This window comes from Oncorhynchus kisutch, unplaced genomic scaffold, assembly GCF_002021735.2.
Source record: "Oncorhynchus kisutch isolate 150728-3 unplaced genomic scaffold, Okis_V2 Okis01b-Okis20b_hom, whole genome shotgun sequence".
NCBI classification, from domain to species: domain Eukaryota; kingdom Metazoa; phylum Chordata; class Actinopteri; order Salmoniformes; family Salmonidae; genus Oncorhynchus; species Oncorhynchus kisutch.
Window position 1 is genome coordinate 2,802,966 of NW_022261978.1, and position 16,422 is coordinate 2,819,387.

Here is a 16,422-nt window from a genome sequence, read left to right on the forward strand (position 1 = left end):
ATAATACAGTAGAAAAATAAGTCTATATACAATGTGAGCAAATGAGGTGAGATAAGTGTTTCCAGTTTCAGAGATTTTTGTAGTTTGTTCCAGTCATTGGCAGCAGAGAACTTGAAAGAGAGGCGGCCAAAGGAAGAATTGGTTTTGGGGGTGATCAGAGAGATATACTGTACCTGCTGGAGCGCGTGCTACAGGTGGGTGCTGCTATGGTGACCAGCGAGCTGAGATAAGGTGGGGCTTTACCTAGCAGAGACTTGTAGATAACCTGGAGCCAGTGGGTTTGGCGACGAGTATGAAGCGAGGGCCAGCCAACGAGAGAGTACAGGTCACAGTGGTGGGTAGTATATGGGGCTTTGGTGACAAAACGGATGGCACTGTGATAGACTGCATCCAATTTACTGAGCAGGGTATTGGAGGCTATTTTGTAAATGACATCGCCGAAGTCGAGGATCGGTAGGATGGTCAGTTTTACAAGGGTATGTTTGGCAGCATGAGTGAAGGATGCTTTGTTGCGAAATAGGAAGCCAATTCTCGATTTAACTTTGGATTGGAGATGTTTGATGCGAGTCATATTCTAAGTCAGAACCGTCCAGAGTAGTGATGTTGGACGGGCGGGCAGGTGCAGGCAGCGATCGGTTGAAGAGCATGCATTTAGTTTTACTTGTATTTAAAAGCAATTGAGTAAGGAGAGTTGTATGGCATTGAAGCTCGTCTGGAGGGTTGTTAACACAGTGTCCAAAGAAGGGCCAGAAGTATACAGAATGGTGTCGTCTGCGTAGAAGTGGATCAGAGACTCACCAGCAGCAAGAGCGACATCATTGATGTATACAGAGAAGAGATTCGGTCCAAGAATTGAACCCTGTGGTATCCTAACACTAACATACTTTTATTTCATTTAAAGGCCCAGTGCAGTCAAAAACGTGATTTTACTCTGTTTTATATATATTTTCGCAATATGTGGTTGTAGTAATTGTCACGCCTTGGTCTTAGTATTTTGTGTTTTCTTTAATTATTTGTTCAGGCCAGGGTGTGACATGGGTTTGTGTGTTGTGTTTCGTATTGGGGTTTGTAGTATTTGGGATCGCGGCTGATTAGGGGTGTTGTATAGGCTTGGCTGCCTGAGGCAGTTCTCAATCAGCAGACAGCAGTCAGGTGCTTCTCGTTGCCTCTGATTGGGAACCGTATTTAGGTAGCCTGAGTTCGCTTTTGTCTTTCGTGGGTGATTGTTCCTGTCTCTGTGTAGTGTTCACCAGATAGGCTGTATTAGGTTTCACGTTCCGTTTGTTGTTTTTGTATTTATTTAAGTTATTTCATGTATTGTCACCATTCATTCATTAAAGACATGAGTAACCACCACGCTGCATTTCGGTCCGACTCTCTTTCTACAAACGAAGAACGCAGTTACAGAATCACCCACCACATACGGACCGAGCGGCGTGGAAACAGGCAGCGACCGCAGGAAAAGCGAAAGGAGGACGTTATGGACAGCAATGGCATGGAGTATACGACGTGGGAAGAAATCGACAGGTGGGTGGCCGACCCAGAGAGAGTGCAGGAGCCCGCATGGGATTCGCTGGAACAGTGCGAAGAAGGCTATAGGCGAATGGAGTTGGAGAAACAGACACGGCGGCGCAGAGCGAAACCCGAGAGTCACCCCAAAAAATGTATTGGGGGGGGGCTCAGAGGGAGAGTGGCTGAGTCAGGAGATGGACCTGAGCCAACTCTCCTTGTTTATCGTGAGGAGCCAAGGAGGAGACCAGAGCCGGTGTTAGAGGTGAGCGAAGCAGAGACTGTGAAGGAGTTAATGGGGAAAGTGGAGTGGAGAGTAATGAGGGAGTTGCTAGCTTGGTGCTATAGATATCATATTCGTCCGACGGATCGTGTCGGGGATTTGATGGCACCTGAGTTAGCGCTCCATACTCGTCCTGAGGTGCGTGTTAGTCAGCTGGTGAAGTGTGTGCCAGCCTCACGCACCAGGCCTCCTGTGCACATCCCTAGCCTTGCACATCCTGTGCCACCTCCACACACCAGTCCTCCGGTAGCAGCTCCCCGCACCAGGCTTCCTGTGCGTGTCCTCGCTCCAGTACCACCAGTGCCCGCACCACGCATCAGGCCTACAGTGCGCCTCGCCTCACCTGCGCTGTCGGAGTCTCCCGCCTGTTCAGCGCTATCAGAGCCTTCATTCTCTACAGCGCTGCCGGAGCCTCCTGCCTGTTTGAAGCAGCCTGAGCTGCCAGTCTGCAGGGTGCTGTCAGTCTGCAAGGAGCTGCCAGTCTGCAGGGAGCTGTCAGTCTGCAAGGAGCTGCCAGTCTGCAGGGTGCTGTCAGTCTGCAAGGAGCTGCCAGTCTGCAGGGTGCTGTCAGCCTGCATGGAGCAGTCAGAGCTGTCAGTCTGCATGAAGCAGCCAGAGATGTCAGTCTGCAAAGAGCTGCCAGTCTGCAGGGAGCTGTCAGTCTGCAAGGAGCTGCCAGTCTGCAGGGTGCTGTCAGTCTGCATGAAGCAGCCAGAGATGTCAGTCTGCAAGGAGCTGCCAGTCTGCAAGGAGCTGTCAGCCTGCATGGAGCAGTCAGAGCTGTCAGTCTGCAAGGAGCTGCCAGTCTGCAGGGAGCTGTCAGTCTGCAAGGAGCTGTCAGTCTGCAAGGAGCTGTCAGTCTGCAAGGAGCTGCCAGTCTGCAAGGAGCTGACAGCCTGCATGGAGCAGTCAGAGCTGCCAGTCTGCAAGGAGCTGCCAGTCTGCAGGGAGCTGCCAGTCTGCAAAGAGCTGCCAGTCTGCAAGGAGCTGTCAGTCTGCAAGGAGCTGTCAGCCTGCATGGAGCAGTCAGAGCTGTCAGTCTGCAAGGAGCTGCCGGTCTGCAGGGAGCTGTCAGTCTGCAAGGAGCTGTCAGTCTGCAAGGAGCTGCCAGTCTGCAGGGTGCTGTCAGCCTCCATGGAGCAGTCAGAGCTGTCAGTCTGCATGAAGCAGCCAGAGCTGCCAGTCTGCAAGGAGCTGTCAGCCTGCATGGAGCAGTCAGAGCTGTCAGTCTGCATGAAGCAGCCAGAGCTGCCAGTCTGCAAGGAGCTGTCAGCCTGCATGGAGCAGTCAGAGCTGTCAGTCTGCATAGAGCAGCTAGATCCGCCAGTCAGCCATGATCTTCTAGATCTGCCAGTCAACCAGATTCTTCCAGATCAGCCTGTCAACCAGAATCTTCCAGATCTGCTAGTCAACCTGAATCTTCCAGATCCGCCAGCCAGCCAGGATCTACCGGAGCCTACTACCTACCTGAGCTTCATCTCAGTACTGGGCTTCCTCTCAGTACTGGGCTTCCTCTCAGTACTGGGCTTCCTCTCAGTACTGGGCTTCTCCTCAGTTCCGGGCTGCCCCTCAGTTCCGGGCTGCCCCTCAGTTCCGGGCTGCCCCTCAGTTCCGGGCTGCCCCTCAGTCCCGAGCTGCCCCTCAGTCCCGAGCTGTCCCTCAGTCCCGAGCTGCCCCTCAGTCACGAGCTGCTCCTCAGTTCTGTGGGGTTCTGGGTGAGGACTATTAGGCCATGGTCGGCGGCGAGGGTGGATTATCCCAGGACGCGAAGGGGAGGAACTATGACATTTATGGAGTGGGGTCCACGTCCCGAGCCGGAGCCGCCACCATGGACAGACGCCCACCCGGACCCTCCCTATGGTTTTGAGGTGCGTCCGGGAGTCCGCACCTTGGGGGGGGGGGTTCTGTCACGCCTTGGTCTTAGTATTTTGTGTTTTCTTTAATTATTTGTTCAGGCCAGGGTGTGACATGGGTTTGTGTGTTGTGTTTCGTTTTGGGGTTTGTAGTATTTGGGATCGCGGCTGATTAGGGGTGTTGTATAGGCTTGGCTGCCTGAGGCGGTTCTCAATCAGCAGTCAGGTGCTTCTCGTTGCCTCTGATTGGGAACCGTATTTAGGTAGCCTGAGTTCGCTTTTGTCTTTCGTGGGTGATTGTTCCTGTCTCTGTGTAGTTTCACCAGATAGGTTGTATTAGGTTTCACATTCCGTTTGTTGTTTTTGTATTTATTTAAGTTATTTCATGTATCGTCACTTTTTTTCATTAAAGACATGAGTAACCACCACGCTGCATTTCGGTCCGACTCTCTTTCTACAAACGAAGAACGCCGTTACAGTAATACTGTGAAAATTGTGATTATTCTCTTTTAGAGTAAGGGCTGTTTGAAAAGACTGCCTGAAATGTCAGCCTGTTTAGGTGGGATGGAGTTATGGCCTACCTGGTGACATTACCATGCGGTAAATTAGTTAATAGACCAATAACAAACATTTCCAAAACTCTCTGCCAATAACAGCTACTTTTCAGTTCCCCCTTCTCCACTCAAACCACTTCCAGACAGTCCGAGTAAAATTCTTGCTTGAGAAATTGATATTTGCTAAGAAGCTATTTTTGTTTGTTTTTGACCATTTTAATTGAAAATATACCCAGAGATGATTTGATATTGAGATAAAAACGGCTGCATTGGACCTTTAATGAAATGAAAGTAAATTGCATTGCTGACAGGAGGGACATTGTGTAAGAATTGGCCAATGAGAGACTTGTCTATGAAAGAGCCAAGTTCTCTGACTGAGCCAAAATGTGTTGAGTCCAACACCACTTCCCCCACATAAAATCGTTCCAACTCTTTCTCTCTCTCAATTGAATTCAAAGGGCTTTTTATGGCATAGGAAACATATGTTGACATTGCCAAAGCAAGTGAAATAGATCAAACAAAATAGAAATAAACAATCAGAAATGAACAGTAAACCTTAGACTCACTAAAGTCTCAAAGGAATATGTCTATGCACAGTGTTGTAATGATGTACAAATAGTTAGAGTACAAAAGGAAAAATAAATAAACATAAATATGGGTTGTATTTACAATGTGTCACGCCTTGGTCTTAGTATTTTGTGTTTTCTTTAATTATTTGTTCAGGCCAGGGTGTGACATGGATTTGTGTTGTGTTTCGTATTGGGGTTTGTAGTATTTGGGATCGCGGCTGATTAGGGGTGTTGTATAGGCTTGGCTGCCTGAGGCGGTTCTCAATCAGCAGTCAGGTGCTTCTCGTTGCCTCTGATTGGGAACCGTATTTAGGTAGCCTGAGTTCGCTTTGTCTTTCGTGGGTGATTGTTCCTGTCTCTGTGTAGTTTCACCAGATAGGCTGTATTAGGTTTCACGTTCCGTTTGTTGTTTTTGTATTTATAAGTTATTTCATGTATCGCCGTTTTCTTCATTAAAGAACATGAGTAACCACCACGCTGCATTTCGGTCCGACTCTCTTTCGACAAACGAAGAACGCCGTTACACAATGGTTTTTGTTCTTCACTGGTTGCCCTTTTTCTTGTGGCAACAGGTCACACATCTTGCTGCTGTGATGTCACACTGCGGTATTTCACCTAATAGCCGTGGGAGTTTATCAACATTTGATTTGTTTTTTTTAAATTCTTTGTGGGTCTTTGTAGTCTGAGGAAAATATGTTACTCTAATATGGTCATTCATTTGCCGTATGGTCATACATATGATCATACCTCTCTCTCTCTCTCTCTCTCTCTCTCTCTCTCTCTCTCTCTCTCTCTCCTCAGGGTCTGACTCCTCCCCTTCCCCTTTGCCCTGCCCATTATATTTTCTCTTCCTCTCCCACACCCCGTTCCCTCCTTTCTGTCTCTGTCCTGTTTCCTCTCTTTCTCCCTCCTCCTCCACTTTCCTCCCCCTTTTACACTGTGAAAATTCACAGATCTCAAACGTCACACACACGCACACACATTGCACGTCAAACATAAGCCATCACTCACTCAGTGGATGGAATGCACTAAGGCCGGAAAACCATAAATGTATGTGTCTCAAATTGCGCCCTATTCCCTATATAGTGCACTACTTTGATCAGGACCTATAGTAGTGCACTATAGGGAATAGGGTGCCATTCACAACGCACACATAGCAGACTATTTTTACATGCAGTGGGATGGAAATCTTGACAGTTAAATGGTTATTCTGACAAATGTTTATTCTTAGTCTTCTGGGCTGGCACCTTGCTGGATCCAAGTCCACTAGACACACAAACACACACACACACACACTTCTGGGCTGGCACCTTGCTGGATCCAAGTCCACTAGACACACAAACACACACACACACACACACTTCTGGGCTGGCACCTTGCTGGATCCAAGTCCACTAGACACACAAACACACACACACACACTTCTGGGCTGGCACCTTGCTGGATCCAAGTCCACCAGACACACAAACACACACACACACACACACACACACTTCTGGGCTGGCACGTTGCTGGATCCAAGTCCACTAGACACACACACACACACACACTTCTGGGCTGGCACCTTGCTGGATCCAAGTCCACTAGACACACAAACACACACACACACACACACACTTCTGGGCTGGCACCTTGCTGGATCCAAGTTCACTAGACACACAAACACACACACACACACTTCTGGGCTGGCACCTTGCTGGATCCAAGTCCACTAGACACACAAACACACACACACTTCTGGGCTGGCACCTTGCTGGATCCAAGTCCACTAGACACACAAACACACACACACACACACACACACACACACACACACACACACACTTCTGGGCTGGCACCTTGCTGGATCCAAGTCCACTAGACACACAAACACACACACACACACACACTTCTGGGCTGGCACCTTGCTGGATCCAAGTCCAATGGAGAAATCATCACTTGACATGAACACTGACTGACTCACTGGATGATCAAGATGTTTTGTTTTGGGGAATGACAAGTTAGAACAGACTGTCTATAATATATTATTACACATCTATAGGCCTACCTACAATCAAAGGTGGGGGGAAACCCAAACTAGGTCTGGGAGTGAAATCATTCTAACATGTGAAATGAGCTTTTTCAGGTGCATTCAAGGATTTTACTGGGCTACACTGGTGGGTTCCCAGAGTTACTTTTTTCGATTTCCACCTGGGAGTATAATAGAATGTGTAATGCCATAGAGATGTGTAATTCTATTAAGTGTACAGTGAGTCATATCACGGTTCAGAAGGGCACGAGACTGTCCCACACAGCGCACGCATTAGTACTTGAATCCAATTAGAAGAGTGAAAGCTATAGGCGAACAAAGGAACAGTCACACAGACAGTTAACAGTCAGAGAACAAATAATAGATTGGAGTTTACTGAGTCGCAGATTTCCCCCGAGTTCTATTTATAGACGTTATGACCTCTTATCGCAGCTCTAGAAACTAGACTGACAGCTGCTGTTTAACCTCAATCGTGCCTCTTCCTAGTAAACCAAGCACATCTGCAAGCAACCAGGCCCAACGCGCAAGGTACTGGCGCTGTGCTGTTGTACCGGGGACAATTCCATATTTGGAAGCTGTGGCGATGACGATACGGCTGCGATGCTGCCGCTGTGCGTTGATGAACGCTGGGGCTAGATGGGGGAAGTGCCGCTGTGCGCTGCGGTTACGTGGCTGCGCGTTCACGTCATGGCTTTTCCACTGCGCGCCCCTGGGGAACTCACAGCCAGGGCGGATGGGCCATATATGGATGTTTGAGTGTGACGTTGGATAGAAAAAAATATAGAGAGGGAGAAAAAAAACCAAACAGAAACTCCCTGGAAACACGGAGACAGCTACATATTTTACCACCCACAGACTTCTGAGAATTATAGTGTAACTGAACCTTGATACATATTGCAGGGATTGATAGAAAAACAACAACACTATAATCGACCTCTAAAAGGGAACAGAGCAATATGTTGGAATATTAGGGACATTTAATGTTGTTGTTTTCTACTGTAGGATCACTATCTGTTTTTATGTTGCTCTGACAACAATTAATGAAGTCTATTCAATTATATTCTATTCTATTTTATGTCAGCTTCATATAAATTGACTATAATAAAATCGTATTCTATATGAATAGACCGGTTATATGTTATTTACTTTGATTTTGAGTTGCTTGACGTCTCAAGCAGCATATTGGTGATGACATAGGCTAGCTGTGTTTCCAACAACACAGGTAGTCTGTTATGTTATTATTACAATTCATTTACTAGAATAATATCTTATTATTTTTATTGAGTTTCTTGAAATCCCAAACAGCATATTGATCTCTGCGTTTCCAACAACACGCGTAAAACATCGAATCAAATGTTATTTGTCACATGCGCCGAATACAACAGGTGTAGACTGTACCGTGAAACGCTTACTTATAACCGGTTGCTACAATAGGAGGTCGTCTAGGTTACATACATGTAATGCTGTAAGGTAGACAGCCATACGGTATCTACTGCAGGAAACTAAGCTTGAGCAGGAAGGTCTGGGCAGGGCGTGTTTATCCTGTCACCAAGGAGGAATGAAGCAGCTCGAGGCTCATTACGTCAGAGTGGAAATATAACACCGCCCTGTTACTCTGGACTTCTCATTATCTTGTTGTACACCAGCTGGTGACAGTTGTAAACTAAGGAAGAACTCAACACACAAGTACAGCTTCATTTATAGATAGAATAATATTGTATTAATATTATCGAATAGTATAGTAAAGCTTGACGCTCTAAGTTATTGTTCCAACCGTCAACCGAACAGTGCGTAATTGACGGTTATCTACCAAGAAGAGGAACTATGGACGTGAGCGCTGAAGCCAAACGGATCATGGCAGTGTCCATTAGTAAACTGTACGCCTCCCGAGCACAGCGAGGAGGTATGAGGCTACACCGGAGCCTGCTGCTCTCCGTGGTCATGCGTTCCGCCCGGGACCTGTACCACTCTGCCTGCCTGGCCAAGGAGAGAGAGGAGCTGGGAACCGCACACTTGGTCCCGGTCACACCAGAGGAGGACGCGATGGATACTACTGCCAGTGGGGAACAAGTCGATGTGGAGGTGTCACAGGTCGAGCCAGAGCCTGAGTCGCCGCTGACCCCAACTATCCAGGAGCCCATGTCTAGTGACTCTGAGGCCACTCAGGGCGCATGCAAGACCAGGACATTTATTGGGAAGGAGACGGTAGAGGACAAAGAGAACCTGAGTCCTGTGAGCCCAGACAGGCATTCCAGGAAACGCCGGGGGAAGGCGTCCGTCGCGCCCGATTTCCTCCCCAGCAAGAGAGCGAGACTTTCACTGGAGCTGGGGGAGGAGAGGGTGCTTAGAACCGGCGGAAGGACCTGCTGCCGCGCCGGGGACGTTTTCACCACCCTGTCACTAAACTCAAACAGGGCCATTGCGGCATTCTGAACTGTGAAAACGGCTCTGAATGGAGCTTTGTTGTTGGTAGGCTATGATCGAACTGATCTTAACCTCCGGTAACCGGTGGAGAGGCCAGTTTAAATCCAGGTTTAAAGGACGGGTCAGTAGGAAGTTGACCTACATTGGCGAGCCCGCGGGACAATGGGATTATTCGGGCCAGGGTGCGATATCTCCGCCCTCACGGGGACCAGGTTAGGCTACACCCTAGAACTGAGTCTCAGCCGTGTCTCGACGAGAACAAGAGAAAGAAGAAACAGAGAGAGAACAAGAGAAACTCACAAACTAGAACGAGACCAGACTCGAACAGACCTCAGTGACTGTGTTTGGAAAGTTTGAGGAAGTGGTGAAACTCAGAGACAGAAAAAGTGTTTCAGTGGAAAAGTTCCAGGGCAGTTAGTTCCTGACGCATAGCTCGTGGAGGGATGACTCATAAAGCACGAGAGGGATGACTCATAAAACACCAAACGGATAACAGATGATTAAAGTTGACGTGTCAACGGTCAACACACAGAGACACATCAGGAAATAACCCACTCTGCTGGGTAAAACTATAAAAACAACAGGGGAGGACACACAGTCACCCACTGGACTTTGATCAATGACTATGAATGGGACTGTGCTAGAGACTGTACTGAAATGGTGCTCAACAAACAGTGTCAAATGATATACATAACATATAAACAATGTTCAGTAGTAACACCAGTCTCACCTGTTCAATATGCTGCTGACAATGCAAATGTGATAATAACTACAGAGAAGTAGCCTACGTGAAATGTTGTATGAACTGTGAAATAAGCTATTTTATATATAGATTGTTATTTTATTTTTACTATGACCTCAAGTTTATATCAGAGTTGTAATAAACATTCTAAAACTGTATTTAGTTGTTGATCTGGTTTTCTATTTCTCTCTCACCTAATAGTATTGAAAAGCTTGCACACACACACACACACACACACACGTCTCATTTATCTGGGGCAAATAGAGATAGCTGATAGACAACACAGAACCACACAGACATTTCCCAATATGTGGTCCAGGTCTGCATTAGGCAATACTCCTCAGGCTCAGATGGTTATAATAAGAGTAAGTAGAGCCGCTGTCACACACACACACACACACACACACACACACACACACACACATACGCGTCTCATTTATCTGGGGCAAATAGAGATAGCTGATAGACAACACAGAACCACACAGACATTTCCCAATATGTGGTCCAGGTCTGCATTAGGCAATACTCCTCGGGCTCAGATGGTTATAATAAGAGTAAGTAGAGCCGCTGTCACACACACACACACACACACACACACACACACACACACACACACACACACACACACACACACACACACACACACACACACACACACACACACACACACACACACACACACACACACACACACACACACACACACACACACACCAATATCCGGTGGATTGTGACATAAATACTGATTCACTTCCTCTCATAACCTTAACTGACAGTTGCATGAGGTTTATTGGGAGTTATGTAATACATAAATAGCTGGAGCCGTTCATTTGGTTTTCTCAAGGACTCTAAATTGTGTAACAATCCTGAACCATCATTCATCATGACCAAGTAACTCACAGTGCATTGACAAAATGCACTCTTTCCATGTCCTATTTATCTCTATAGATCAGTAGGCCTTACTACCATGACGGATGGGTTGAAATCTGTATACAGTATGTAAGCCTACTATAGCCACATCAGCATGTGTTGGACTATATAGTGAATATGGTGCCACCTCAGATGTACACTATGATGTGAAGTGCAGTTGTAATGCTACGGAGAGGCATGGACAGTGACGTGGTTTATCTCCCAGCCAGCCGACGGCTATAATAAGATCTGCAGTGGCGCGTGGTCTCATCTCTGGGGTGAGGGAGGGGATGATGTACGCATCAGGATGTGATGTGCATCATTATTACACCGCCCACCCTGCCCTTCTTCTCATGGATAATATGAAAGGAGTATGCATGCAGTGATGTACACTGAGTGTACAAAACATTAAGAACACCTGCTCTTTCCACGACATAGACCAGGTGAATCCAGGTGAAAGCTACGACCCCTTATTGATGTGACTTCTTAAATCCACTTCAATCAGTGTAGATGAAGGGGAGAAGACAGGTTCAAGAAGGATTTTCAAGCCTTGAGACAATTGATACATGGATTGTGTGTGTGTGTGTGTGTGTGTCATGATTGCTTTATCACTCACCATTCCTCTTCTTAGCACCCTGATGACTGTGTGTCAGTGTGAGTTAATATGACTATGATATAGTAACAGTATGTGAGTTTAATACTATGATATAGTAACAGTATGTGAGTTTATATGACTATGATATACTGTAGTACCAGTATGTGAGTTAATATGACTATGATATAGTAACAGTATGTGAGTTAATATGACTATGATATAGTAACAGTATGTGAGTTAATATGACTATGATATAGTAACAGTATGTGAGTTAATATGACTATGATATAGTAACAGTATGTGAGTTAATATGACTATGATATAGTAACAGTATGTGAGTTAATATGACTATGATATAGTAACAGTATGTGAGTTAATATGACTATGATATAGTAACAGTATGTGAGTTAATATGACTATGATATAGTAACAGTATGTGAGTTAATATGACTATGATATAGTAACGGTATGTGAGTTAATATGACTATGATATAGTAACGGTATGTGAGTTAATATGACTATGATATAGTAACAGTATGTGAGTTAATATGACTATGATATAGTAACAGTATGTGAGTTAATATGACTATGATATAGTAACAGTATGTTTATTTATTTTTTATTTTTATTTCACCTTTATTTAACCAGGTAGGCTAGTTGAGAACACCTTTATTTAACCAGGTAGGCTAGTTGAGAACACCTTTATTTAACCAGGTAGGCTAGTTGAGAACACCTTTATTTAACCAGGTAGGCTAGTTGAGAACACCTTTATTTAACCAGGTAGGCTAGTTGAGAACACCTTTATTTAACCAGGTAGGCTAGTTGAGAACAAGTTCTCATTTGCAACTGCGACCTGGCCAAGATAAAGCATAGCAGTGTGAGCATACAACAAAGAGTTACACATGGAGTAAACAATTAACAAGTCAATAACACAGTAGAAAACGAAGGGGGGGTCTATATACAATGTGTGCAAAAGGCATGAGGAGGTAGGCAAATAATTACAATTTTGCAGATTAACACTGGAGTGATAAAAGATCAGATGGTCATGTACAGGTAGAGATATTGGTGTGCAGAAGAGCAGAAAAGTAAATAAATAAAAACAGTACGGGGATGAGGTAGGTGAAAAGGGTGGGCTATTTACCAATAGACTATGTACAGCTGCAGCGATCGGTTAGCTGCTCAGATAGCTGATGTTTGAAGTTGGTGAGGGAGATAAAAGTCTCCAACTTCAGCGATTTTTGCAATTCGTTCCAGTCACAGGCAGCAGAGTACTGGAACGAAAGGCGGCCAAATGAGGTGTTGGCTTTAGGGATGATCAGTGAGATACACCTGCTGGAGCGCGTGCTACGGATGGGTGTTGCCATCGTGACCAGTGAGCTGAGATAAGGCGGAGCTTTACCTAGCATAGACTTGTAGATGACCTGGAGCCAGTGGGTCTGGCGACGAATATGTAGCGAGGGCCAGCCGACTAGAGCATACAAGTCGCAGTGGTGGGTAGTATAAGGTGCTTTAGTGACAAAACGGATGGCACTGTGATAGACTGCATCCAGTTTGCTGAGTAGAGTGTTGGAAGCCATTTTGTAGATGACATCGCCGAAGTCGAGGATCGGTAGGATAGTCAGTTTTACTAGGGTAAGCTTGGCGGCTTGAGTGAAGGAGGCTTTGTTGCGGAATAGAAAGCCGACTCTTGATTTGATTTTCGATTGGAGATGTTTGATATGAGTCTGGAAGGAGAGTTTGCAGTCTAGCCAGACACCTAGGTACTTATAGACGTCCACATATTCTAGGTCGGAACCATCCAGGGTGGTGATGCTAGTCGGGCATGCAGGTGCAGGCAGCGACCGGTTGAAAAGCATGCATTTGGTTTTACTAGCGTTTAAGAGCAGTTGGAGGCCACGGAAGGAGTGTTGTATGGCATTGAAGCTTGTTTGGAGGTTAGATAGCACAGTGTCCAAAGACGGGCCGAAAGTATATAGAATGGTGTCGTCTGCGTAGAGGTGGATCAGGGAATCGCCCGCAGCAAGAGCAACATCATTGATATACACAGAGAAAAGAGTCGGCCCGAGAATTGAACCCTGTGGCACCCCCATAGAGACTGCCAGAGGACCGGACAGCATGCCCTCCGATTTGACACATTGAACTCTGTCTGCAAAGTAATTGGTGAACCAGGCAAGGCAGTCATCCGAAAAACCGAGGCTACTGAGTCTGCCGATAAGAATATGGTGATTGACAGAGTCGAAAGCCTTGGCAAGGTCGATGAAGACGGCTGCACAGTACTGTCTTTTATCGATGGCGGTTATGATGTCGTTTAGTACCTTGAGTGTGGCTGAGGTGCACCCATGACCGGCTCGGAAACCAGATTGCACAGCGGAGAAGGTACGGTGGGATTCGAGATGGTCAGTGACCTGTTTGTTGACTTGGCTTTCGAAGACCTTAGATAGGCAGGGCAGGATGGATATAGGTCTGTAACAGTTTGGGTCCAGGGTGTCTCCCCCTTTGAAGAGGGGGATGACTGCGGCAGCTTTCCAATCCTTGGGGATCTCAGACGAGATGAAAGAGAGGTTGAACAGGCTGGTAATAGGGGTTGCGACAATGGTGGCAGATAGTTTCAGAAATAGAGGGTCCAGATTGTCAAGCCCAGCTGATTTGTACGGGTCCAGGTTTTGCAGCTCTTTCAGAACATCTGCTATCTGGATTTGGGTAAAGGAGAACCTGGAGAGGCTTGGGCGAGGAGCTGCGGGGGGGGCGGAGCTGTTGGCCGAGGTTGAAGTAGCCAGGCGGAAGGCATGGCCAGCCGTTGAGAAATGCTTATTGAAGTTTTCGATAATCATGGATTTATCAGTGGTGACCGTGTTACCTAGCCTCAGTGCAGTGGGCAGCTGGGAGGAGGTGCTCTTGTTCTCCATGGACTTCACAGTGTCCCAGAACTTTTTGGAGTTGGAGCTACAGGATGCAAACTTCTGCCTGAAGAAGCTGGCCTTAGCTTTCCTGACTGACTGCGTGTATTGGTTCCGGACTTCCCTGAACAGTTGCATATCACGGGGACTATTCGATGCTATTGCAGTCCGCCACAGGATGTTTTTGTGCTGGTCGAGGGCAGTCAGGTCTGGGGTGAACCAAGGGCTGTATCTGTTCTTAGTTCTGCATTTTTTGAACGGAGCATGCTTATCTGAAATGGTGAGGAAGTTACTTTTAAAGAATGACCAGGCATCCTCAACTGACGGGATGAGGTCAATGTCCTTCCAGGATACCCGGGCCAGGTCGATTAGAAAGGCCTGCTCACAGAAGTGTTTTAGGGAGCGTTTGACAGTGATGAGGGGTGGTCGTTTGACTGCGGCTCCGTAGCGGATACAGGCAATGAGGCAGTGATCGCTGAGATCCTGGTTGAAGACAGCGGAGGTGTATTTGGAGGGCCAGTTGGTCAGGATGACGTCTATGAGGGTGTCCTTGTTTACAGAGTTAGGGTTGTACCTGGTGGGTTCCTTGATGATTTGTGTGAGATTGAGGGCATCTAGCTTAGATTGTAGGACTGGCGGGGTGTTAAGCATATCCCAGTTTAGGTCACCTAACAGAACAAACTCTGAAGCTAGATGGGGGGCGATCAATTCACAAATGGTGTCCAGGGCACAGCTGGGAGCTGAGGGGGGTCGGTAGCAGGCGGCAACCGTGAGAGACTTATTTCTGGAGAGAGTAATTTTCAAAATTAGTAGTTCGAACTGTTTGGGTATGGACCTGGAAAGTATGACATTACTTTGCAGGCCATCTCTGCAGTAAACTGCAACTCCTCAACTCCTGTGAGTTTATATGACTATGATATAGTAACAGTATGTGAGTTAATATGACTATGATATAGTAACAGTATGTGAGTTTATATGACTATGATATAGTAACAGTATGTGAGTTAATATGACTATGATATAGTAACAGTATGTGAGTTAATATGACTATGATATAGTAACAGTATGTGAGTTTATATGACTATGATATAGTAACAGTATGTGAGTTAATATGACTATGATATAGTAACAGTATGTGAGTTTATATGACTATGATATAGTAACAGTATGTGAGTTAATATGACTATGATATAGTAACGGTATGTGAGTTAATATGACTATGATATAGTAACAGTATGTGAGTTAATATGACTATGATAAAGTAACAGTATGTGAGTTAATATGACTATGATATAGTAACAGTATGTGAGTTTATATGACTATGATATAGTAACAGTATGTGAGTTTATATGACTATGATATAGTAACAGTATGTGAGTTTATGTGTTTGCCATTGCACCATGCTAACTGTGTTGTCTTCTTTGTACAGTGGTGACTGTGTGCGCACATATGTGACAGATAGAGACAGAATGTGTGTTTATGTGAGTAAGTCTATGAGTATGTATGAATCCTAACAGTTTGCACAGTGACTGACTGTGACTGTGCAGGGTGTATGAGCTCATGTGAGTGTGTGTATATGATATGTTCTTTGTGTGGTGATTTTGTGTGATGTAGATGAGTGCCAAGGCAGGCAGGCAGTTGGGAGGAGCAGAGCGGGAAGAGTGAGAGAAACAGGAAGTGATGCGTAGAGGCGAGGGGGGCGCAGTGGTGGAATGCGTAGGTGGAGTGTATTTTAAGACTCGACTGCTGCAGGGCAGAAACACTCAACACATCTGGAACTGTGGGACTGGGAGGGGGAAGGGAGATGTGTGTGTGGTTCATGCCCTGCAGCAGTCGAGTCTTAAAATACACTCCACCTACGCATTCCACCACTGCGCCCCCCTCGCCCCACACTCTTAGAAAAAAGGGTTCCAAAAGGGTTATTCGGCTGTTCCCCATAGGGTAACCTCTTTTGGTTCCACGTAGAACCCTCTCTTTCATATACACGCTCGCAGTCTCTCCTATCAATAAATATATTCTCCCCTGTGTCTCTCTCTCTCTCTCTCTCTCTCATTCATT

General features: G+C 46.1%; 1 protein-coding gene across 1 annotated transcript; it reads left to right on the top strand.

Moving 5' to 3' along the window:
* Positions 1 to 8,414: 8,414 nt before the first annotated feature.
* ier2b (immediate early response 2b) lies at positions 8,415 to 10,121 on the top strand. The gene has a single exon (XM_020477506.2). The coding sequence runs from the start codon at positions 8,622 to 8,624 to the stop codon at positions 9,228 to 9,230; it is 609 nt and encodes a 202-aa protein (XP_020333095.1). The 5' UTR covers positions 8,415 to 8,621; the 3' UTR covers positions 9,231 to 10,121.
* Positions 10,122 to 16,422: the final 6,301 nt, after the last annotated feature.

Excerpts from the sequence above, each read along its gene's own strand:
- ier2b (XM_020477506.2), top strand. The coding sequence starts at position 8,622 with ATGGACGTGAGCGCTGAAGCCAAACGGATCATGGCAGTGTCCATTAGT.